The 10325-nt window shown below is 36.3% G+C and overlaps 1 protein-coding gene across 1 annotated transcript in view; it reads right to left on the bottom strand.

The window, feature by feature from the left end:
• Window positions 1-512: 512 nt before the first annotated feature.
• Window positions 513-10325, bottom strand: part of FAM120B (family with sequence similarity 120B) — a 47975-nt gene continuing 38162 nt past the window's right edge. Inside the window, exons 8-10 of the mRNA XM_039569350.1 lie at window positions 6621-6729; window positions 5246-5359; window positions 513-2310 (exon numbers count right to left, since the gene is read on the bottom strand). Coding sequence (XP_039425284.1) covers window positions 2258-2310; window positions 5246-5359; window positions 6621-6729 — 276 coding nt within the window. The 3' untranslated portion in view covers window positions 513-2257. The remainder of the gene's footprint in view (window positions 2311-5245; window positions 5360-6620; window positions 6730-10325) is intronic.

Genomic DNA, 10325 nt, shown 5'->3' with positions numbered 1-10325 from the left:
GAACGTTTGATGAAAGGCAGCTACCCAGTGCACAGGCTAGAGAGCACTGAGCAGTACAGCTGAACAATAATGCTTTTCTTCACAAACATATGTTGCTTCACTTCAAATCCACGTCTGCTTTTACTCTGTTCTGGAACAATTCCAAACAACCCTGTAGTCCACATACTAAGGAAACCCTATTAAACTGGAACCTTTATGGTCATGTTCTCCTATATGATTTCCTTCTAGAGTCCATAAACTTTGTGGTACTTTGTGAACAATTCAAAGTTCAGTGAGACAGGAAAGTAGCACCTCTATGTTTCAACTTCATGCTTCTGCTTTCCCTCTACTATTCCTGGTGGGAAAAAAAAAATCTTTTGGCTTGGAAATAATAATAATAAGCAGCTTCTGCTTATGGACTAACATTAGGAAGAAAAACAACCTCACAAAGATGCTATCAATGCTTCAGTAGTCAGGGTAATTATTACCAATAATTCATACCACAGCTAGCACAGCAAAACTCCCACTCTAACTGTATTTAACTTTGTTTATTGAGGACAACAGACATCTTTCCTCATATCAAAGCCTGAAGAGGGAATTACCAACAAATTTTGGCACACAATCACATTCTTTTAAAATACACTATTAGACATCATGAGATCCCTGAAACCAGAGAACTTTCCATAAAATTCAGATCACATTATTTCAAAAGGTTTGGAGGGCAGGGTTGAAAATTATAGTAAAAAAATTGATAGTGCAATTACAGTCAGTGGCAAATGATTGAAAAAGGAAGCAGGAATACCCCTATCATGACAGTACATTTCCTGAAATGCAAATCAAGACACCATGTTGTGTAAAAATGGTCTCTGTTCAAACTTTTAATAGAACTAGAAATTCTTACTGCTTATTTATTAAGTTGGATTGTTGCTATATACAGAGTATGAAAAAATATATTTATTAGGTTACAAACAGAAAAATACATGGGAGGAAATTGAGTATGGAGTTATGTATGTCTGACAATGCTATTCACTTTGACATAACATGGATACCAAACAGGAATGAAGTTCCACTGACAGTTGACTAAAAGGAGTTACCTGCACAAGGCCTAAGAAACAATAAAAGAATAATCACAAAATCACAGAATGGGTCAGATTGGAAGGGATGACCCCACAGGGGGTCATCTGGTCCAACCTCCCTGTTCAGTCATGGTCATCCTAGAGCACCTGGCACAGGATTGTATCCAGATGGTTCTTGAACATCTCCAGTGAGGGAGACTCCACAACCTCTCCGGACAATCTGTTCCAATGCTCGGTCACCTGCACAGTGAAGAACTTCTTCCTCATATCCAGATGGAACTTCCCATGTATCAGTTTCTGCCCATTGCTTCTTGTCCTATTGCTTGGCAGCACTGAGAAGAGCCTGGCTCCTCTCTTGACACCCCCTTGATTTTATAACTAAACAAATACATATATGACTGAAACCAAATCACAGAGTGAAACATATCAATTTTTAAGAAATAATTTTGAAGGTAAGTGTTTAAATTAGATTTCTGGACAGAAAATAAATATTGAGTTCTCATATGTATTCTTCATTATAGAAGCAGAGCATGATAGATTCTTTCTCTCCTCAGTTGAAAAAGGTATAAAAAGTTGCTTAACTAAAAGTATCAAATGTAAAAGCAATTTCTGTCCTTTGTAAGAAAGTGTTACATTTTACAAGAAGCTCATATTGTTTCACTGGCAGATGATGCTTACATCAGTGATGTCATGCTCCAAACTTTTCAGGGTTCCAGGTATAACAATGGTATAACCCTTAAGATATAGATATAATCCACAATCAAGACACAAACCACAATACAGCATAGACATGACACATTATTCATGGTGAGGAAAGTCTTGGAATATAAACAACTATTACAAAAATATGCAAAAAGTATAGTTTAAGTCTTAAATTTACACTCAGGAATATCTCACAATGTTATAAAAAACAGTTCAGACTTTCCTTTGTCAAGTGGACAAAACAATGTAGCCATACTGGGATGCTACTGTGCCTCAGGTACCAGTAACTTAAGTTTTAGTGATTCTGGTCTCCTAACAAGCTTAGACCTAACATGATAAGTGATTAACAAGCTGAACAGCCTCAGCTTTGTGTGATTTCCTCCACAGTCATACAGTTCAGTTACTCTGCAAAGTTCATAAAAACAGGCTTTCATAAACAAAAACTATCTCAGTGGCAACTATTCCGCCATCTCAGTTTGCCACTTGTAGACATGAATTCTTTACCGAGGAGGAAGGTGATATCTCCTCCAGTATGGATGTCCTGATCCTCTACCTGGAGAGAGTGAGAGAGGAATTAAATACATTCAATGAGCATAGAAGCAGCAAAACAAGGGCTTATTAAGATAGCCTGCAAGAAAAGTTACATTTATATATATCCTAAAAAAGTGCATGTCCCTGTCCAGTTGGTGTGTAATTATGGGTAGCATTCTGAGATGTTGGAGGATAAAGTCTGTGGTAGCTCTTCTTAAAACTCTTGGGTGACTGTAGCTTTTAAACCTAGTCCAATTAATGGGTTGGGATAGTGATTCTCATCTGTGGCTGGTAGGTCTGACTGTATGAATTCAGGAAAGGAAAATACGCTGTTTAGAACCAGACATAAGCTATATTTACAAATATTGTCATACTGGTTTAAATGTGCCCGTGCACAATACTGCTTTAGTTAGAGAGTCCTATTAGCAAAGCAGTGCTCACTGTGTAAATTAAATCTTTTTCAGCACTGAAGTTCTACCAGGTCCCATCTGCATTACAGTTCTACCAAAATCCTATTAATCAGAAACATGCTTGAACGCAACACCAATGTGGAAGACTTGACTAAGTATCCTGCAAATGAGAGGCTGCTTGTATTATCAGCAGTTATGTGTTTTACAGTGTGCTAAGACTGAAGTGAATGTACCCTTTTGATGCAAATTCATTCTGTGAAGAAATGGATACTTAACAGTGATCTCCATACTTCTTAATGCTCTGTTTATTTTTAGGTTCTTATAGAATGAGTTAATATTGTGATGGAAAACAATGGTGGTCTTAACTTCTAATTAATGAAGTTTGTCTACCAATAGGGTATATGGGCTGTGGTGTGGTGGTGCAGCCACAAACCCAAAATCCATAAATTATCAAACAAGAAATATTAAAAGAAAATCTACCTTCCTGTGAGGCTTAGATGTCCTGCTCTGAGTAACATGGATGTGCTCTTATCCATTTGTAACACACAGCCAAGAAATTTATGGAGAGAAGTTAAATGAATAAAATCAAACAAAAAAAATCCCCAACCCTCCCAAAACGCAAAAACCCCCACAGCTGAATTCCCTACACTCAAAATAAAGCTAGAGGATGAGCTGCTTATTACAGCAGCTGGGTGGTTACTATTGACCATATAATGAAGGATGCCTAAGTCCAGTTCTTGTTCTGCCCGAGGGGATCCAAGCCATCCTCTCAGAGAAATACCAGCGCTTCTCAGCTTGATGCTTTCTTGGTGGAGACACTCTCTCCTCCACTGCTGGAGTTGAGACATTGTCACAGAATTCTTAAACATTAACTGATAAGAGAGAGCAAAGGCTGCCTAATCATTATGTACACTCCTGACACAGAAGATATGGGTCCCATGGTTACTGTTCCATTACTTTTCACTGCATTTAATCCAATGATTTATATACAATATGCAACAGCAGGAGCCATAACAGTGTACCATGGAAAGGTACCTAGAGGATGGGATAGACAGATATCAGTAATATTACTAGGAAGGTTTATCACATAAGATACCATGAACAGAAAATGGCTACTTTTTTGTTCTTTTTTCTCTCTCTTTGGTGAGACACACATATAGCAGAGACGACAGCTACACAGAGAAGCAACCCAAATACCTGTGCTAATATTAGCAAACTTAGGAAAAGAGTTTTGTCAAAATGAGTCATGTTGGCAGATCAGTTTAAAAGGAGCTCTAAAACATTGCAGGGCTCTTTTATAAGGACAGATGTATTTTCCCAATAAACCTGTTTTACTTATTTTTTTACACAGGCAATTTAACTGCAGTTATGGGATCATGTTTTAAGAGTGTCCTGAGGGTAAGAAATAGGGCTAGTGTAGAAGAAGCCAAGATATTTAAATAATGCTACTGAAAGACATTTATAACACAGCAGCACAGTTACTGTGGAATGTACTTTGTGGAATACACCTAACTGTAAGATCTCTGGAGCTGGTCAGAGATGATCTGGCCCGTGAATACCAGGTTTCTTCAGATGGTCAAGAATTGCTAACAATGACCAGATTTGGTTTTGCTTATGGTCAGCATAAATAGTCTACATTTTAGCTTTATATTTTAGATACAGGATCGAAGAATATTATTTGTGAATCAAATAATATTATCTTACTCTCAAGCTTTCAACAGTGGCAGCTGAAGCACATTAAAGACTTCACTACACCTATTTATTATTTATTTTTCCTAAACACATTCATCAATCATCTTTGAAAATCTCACCTGGAAACATGAAAGAAATTCAGGCTCTGCAGTCTCAATAAAATAATTGGTGTTTCTTAGACACTTCTCTTCCTTTTGCTTATTTTCTTTAATTTATGTGTATGTGCTTCAACTCACAGTAACTAGGAAGTAAAACTGATTTAAGTCAGCTCAACAGTGTTATCCACAGTGGCATTTCACCGAAATGTCTGTTCTTTTCAAGAAGTGAGACTGGTGAATGACTTAAGATTAATGCCAAGGCAAGACAGAACTTGCATTTGTATCAGTTAGCCAGTGACCTGGAAGCAGAGACCCTGCTCTAGAAAACCACTTAAGAATGTGTTTAACTTTATTCGTATGCTTGAGCGTTTTGTTGAAGTATGAACGAAGATCTGCAGCTAAAGACTTCAGACACATTTCTGTGCAGCTGTGCCAATTTGTTTTAGAACTATTACAATTTCAAACACAGTTCAGCTGAGACCAAGCATGAAAATTATAAATACCACATGGAAGTTGTTTTCCCAGAACACTGTGAGTAGAAGATGACTGCAGATTACAACGCTACACTCCACCTCACCCTGCAGAGTTAGTTTTTGCAAATGGCAGTGCACAACTGTATAACTGATGCAAGTTTTGTTGCTGACTGCTGTAGGCACAGGGTAACTGCACACATAAAAATGAACTGCAGATAGATACAGAGCTGTTATATTGTTGATAGGGACAATTCCAAACCCACAAACATGTACCCATTTTTTACCTTGTGACTGTGGATGTCTCTGTGTGAACCCCCTCATCTGGTTATGATATGGAGAAACAAAATGACTTCGGTGTGGTTGTTGGAACCTGGGATTAAAATCTCTTTGTTCTCTTCCTGAAAAACAGTATTCACTAATCAACTCTGACAGTATGTAAGATTAAATGAAGAAAAAGAGAGACAGTGTATTCTTTTTCAGGAAACAGTATTTCTTAGTTTTGTGCCAAAATACTCATGCACAATTATGATCTTTCCAAACTAAAGTCAGCCTAACAAGCATGGTTCTTGTCCTCATTTCCATCTATGCACATTATGATTACAAGCTGTTAACAAGTGTATTTAGAAACCAGATCAAAATTTTATGACACAGATTTGGAGACTGCATTCATTAAAACAAACAGAAATCTCTGTCCAAATTGGAATCACAAATCATAATTAAAATGGTTAAATATAGCTCTCAAGGAAAAGCAGATGCTACCAAGGTCTGGTATTATAAATCACCCACAGATATCCTTAATTTTGAGTGTCCAGCATGAGCATGTTGTAGAGCCACGTCAGAAGTATTGCTGCCACATAATGCAAAGTACTGAACTAGCAGAAAATCATTCTGTCTGTTGTAATTTGCTCAAGGAATCCTGAAAGGGTAATTTTTATCCTCACAGCCATTATAACTGATCAGGTTTTAAGCAAGTAATAAATACAATATGAGCATAAACACTGAGATTCAGTGTAAATTATTTCAAAATCTCAAAAGCCTCAGTATTCAGGCTGGTCTGTGATTGATGTTAAAAACCTTTCAGATGTTTTTTCCCCTGAAAGTCAGGCAGATCAGGTAGGGAAAACAAATGCCTTTAGAGAACTGAGCCATAAAATTGGGGGGAAAAAGCAAGATCTTAAAACAAAAAAGCACAATTCTACAAATTGCCCAAAAGCTCTCTTCTATTTTGAAATATGTCAGTGAGGCCAATAAGAAGTATTTCATCTTCAGTACCTTACTCATACCTTCAACTATCAGTGTTAAAATAGCTCCCCTGAGGGAATGAAAGAAAAAAGCTCTGAGTCATTTAATTTCTCCTATAAAAGTAACTTTAGTCACTGAATAAATAGTGATGTTTCTGTCAATGAATGATACTTATTGCATATATCTCACTAATCACGTAGTTAGATGCAAATATTATTCTATGTAAACTCGGGTAATCAAATTCACATAAATTGCTAAAAAGGGAAATATTTCTTAGATCTCTTCATTTGCTTCTTGGAGAAAGAACTTACAATTTACTTAGCTTGATGAGCTGCCTGTGTAATTGCTGCTGCTGTTGAAGGGTAATTTACCTCATTGATACATTAACTTTATTGAGAAAATTCACAGAATGCCAACCTGTGTTAAATCCATTCCCTCTTGGTCTGCTCTGTATTGTTCTGTTCCTTGCCATGCAAACCTTGCAAATGAGAGACTTCAGATTTTGGAAGGGTGTATACAAAGACTCCTGCAAAAAACACAGTTAAAAATCAATGACTCTTCTGCTCTTCTTTCTTCAGGTGTAGCACAAATTAAACACACACACAACTACAAGACTTGTGCATGCATCAAGGTGGTTCACACTTGTACAGGAAATAAAGTTTAAACATTTAATATTAAATGTGGATACTTGGAGGGATGAGTAGGGGTGCAGAAGAAATGTCTTCCCCTTTCTCAGTGAAGTTTTTTTCCTTCTCTGCTCACATCTGTAAGTCCCTTGCTGTCCTGTTCTATCACCTTGCACCGTAGATATATTTAACTAGACTTCCATCAGCAATACCTCAGGCAGAGGTGGTTAAAGCCTCCAGATAAGGACTGATGAACTCATAGAAAACACACCAGTTAAAATCAGTCTCTTAACTTAACCCAACAGTAATACATCTGCTCCAACTCCTGACTGATAAAACATAACTAAATCTAAAAAGAAACAGGGGAATTAAATTCAAGTGTATACCTTGTGGTGTGATTAAAAATTCTACTGTCAAAAGGACAAGCTGAAGCTATTTAAGGATACAATATTGAGAGATATCACACATCCTTAACTTTCTCTGATTTCTGTGAGCTTTGAAAAAGTGACAGATCTTATTTTTTCTTTTTTTCCTGATTGGTACCAGGCATGTGGGATTTAGTACACAATGAAGAGAATGAGGAAAAGAGAGATTTTAGAACAACAGCATAATTTGTGATGTTCATAAAATTGAACTGATTTTTACAGGATGACAATTCCTTTTTTAGGAGCAGGAAGGAGAGAAGAAGATGACAGGATAAGCTAAAAAATCTAATAGGTAGCAAGACTGCAGTAACTAGAGAGGTTTCTTAAATTAGAGGTAGAGTCTGACTCCCTGAACCCTGCTGAGAACTTTCCTATTAGATTTTTTAACAAATGTCTTTATAGACATTTAAATAAAATCCACAGATTTTTAAAAAATTTTGTTTCACCACACCAACTGGGTCCAGCCTGTAAAGAATCCCCTCTAATGGGAAAAACCTTTCATTTTATTCTTGGGGGAATAAATTCAGAATGTATGAAGGTCAGATCAGAATGTATGAAGCAAGATCAGAAAAGAACAAAACATCATTTATGCCGACCCCATGATGTAATTTGGTTTTAATTTTAAAAAATTGATCATGAACACACTCGTTAGTGAGAAGCACAGTAAAGAGGCTAATAAAGTGATAATATCATTGCCTCACTTCTTTATGAGACTATTATAGCCAATTTTCTGTGTGGATAAGCAAACTAATATGATTACAGTTTTGAAAAACAGAGAACTAGCATAATATGAGCTTAGCATATTTTTTTTTAAAAAACAAGATGGCTCTATTTTTATTCTTATCAGAAGCTGTCCATTTTTCATCTTTAGCAGCTGTTAGGCTACAAAGAGCTGAGCTACTCAAAAATTTGCCCACAAAAATATCAACTGTATTTAATGTACACATTTTCTTCTTTTGGTATAAAAACCTGTAGGAAGCAAACCCTAAAACTTCTGCTATACATGTAAATATTTAACCAGGACTGTATTTCCACTGCAGTTTTCAGAAACCTATTAACTGTATTTAAGCCTATCATATTCAAAACAACACTGATTCTGAGATTGCCTCGAGTCCCTGAAGTAATGCAACTGTCCAGAAAATAGAGAAGGGACCCTAGGAGTTAGGAGACAAGCACTGAACAACCAAAGGAGTAACTTTTTCTTGTTATTTTTCTTTTCCATAACACAACATCCCATGTAGAATAACTTTTTTCTGAATACAATGCTGTCACTATCACCAGATTAGATTTATGGTGCTCAAGGTTAGATTGTTAACAAACAAGTGCTGAAAGATCTTGGCTTCCAGCAGTACATTAAGCTCTGCCAGGAACTAAGCACCATTTTTATTTATTAAAGTTGAATTTATAATAATAGGAAAAACCAATCACATATACTTGTTGCATTGCCAGTGTTCCCAGCTAAACTGGCATCTCTTGGCAATTCTCCCCAAAACAGATTCTTGCCTCAAACTGATAAGCTGGAAAGCTATTTTATTAGTCTGGGTACATATCTCTGCCATATATGTACCATAAAATTGTACCTAAAAAAGAAAAAGGTATTTAAACTACTCTAAAAGTTCACATAGCTAGAGTATTTTTCCCCATAACAGAACAGTTTATCTGGGGTTTGTTTAAAACAGAGCATCAGGCTTTTAAAAACCTAGATATTTCAGTTGACCAAGCATATTTCTAACTCTGTTCTAGGAAAGTATGATCTTTTTTCATCTTCGTTATAAAACAGAGTAAAATAGAACTCTAAGATTAACACACAAAGATTTTAAAATGTTAGCTAAAACATAACACATTAAGAAATATCTATATCAATTAATATAACTGTTGTACAGATTTAAATACGTATTGTAAAAGTTATCCACTAACCTGAATTCTACTCAAATGGAAAACAAGTATCAATTTCACACAGATCCGGATACTTTTACATTTTCCCATTTATTTTTTAAGCCCTCTATTGTTTTGCAAAAGTCCTGCATGAAATTCCTGGATGAACCATTAGCCCAATCTAAATCTACTGAAATCAAGAGACCAATTAATAGGAACCACAGGATTTGGAGAGAGGTTATGGTCCTAATCATACAATTGAATACATATGGAAAGGATTATTCTCCTCCTTCATGCTAAAAACATGTTCATTCCACCCACCCACAAGAGTTGCACTCCTCACTCCAGACCAGCATGGTATGTAACTGGACACAAAATCACAGAAGAAAACCAGTTATACAAAAACAACTGGCATTGAATGCATGAGATTAAAACAAATCAAAACTGAAACCTTTTTTCTCTGTAATTACTTTACTTTAACCTCAAGTGATACATTCAGTATCAGGTAAAAACATTTCAAAGGTAAGATTTTCAAAAATAATTAAATGATACAGGCTTTTCTGTTCCACATTGAAAAGAGACAAATTAATTGAAGGTCTTTAGAGCTACCTTCACAGATGGGTGCAGATCTACCCAAGCACCTCTCCACATATTCTGTGCTGGTGGGGCACGAGGCAGGTCTGGTTTGAGGCTTCACCAGTGCATCAATACAGCCTTGCAGCGAGTCTAGCAGACCCTGCCTCTGAGCCTGGCCATGATGCCACTCCAATGCACTGTGCTCAGCGGGACTCTGGTACCTCCCTGTCCAGACATGTTTGAAATCATACTGGTCTTTTGGTAACATAGCACAAAAATCTTATAAATCCCCAGATTTGCAAGATAAAGTGGGACTGAGAACTAAATAAGTACTTGGAACCATGGGAAGGTACTTGGTGAGATTCTAAAATAAATACCAGGATACATACCTTCTGATTTCCAGTTCCTCTTTGAATCTGACAAAACTTCATCTCAAAATTTAGGTTCCTTAATGCTTTTAAAAATATCACTCTTAAACATTTTAAAAATTGGGGTTACCCAGTATGTTTTTTTAAAGGTGCTCTTAATATGTTTCTTAAAATCTTATGGGAAAAGGTCTCATCAGTATCTCAGTACTAGAAAACTATTATGGGCATTTTCATTTTTGAAATTGACAACTA

Source organism: Corvus cornix, chromosome 3, assembly GCF_000738735.6.
Source record: "Corvus cornix cornix isolate S_Up_H32 chromosome 3, ASM73873v5, whole genome shotgun sequence".
NCBI classification, from domain to species: Eukaryota; Metazoa; Chordata; class Aves; order Passeriformes; family Corvidae; genus Corvus; species Corvus cornix.
Note: the sequence above shows the minus strand (reverse complement) of the source record. Positions and strands in the feature narration are given on the sequence as shown.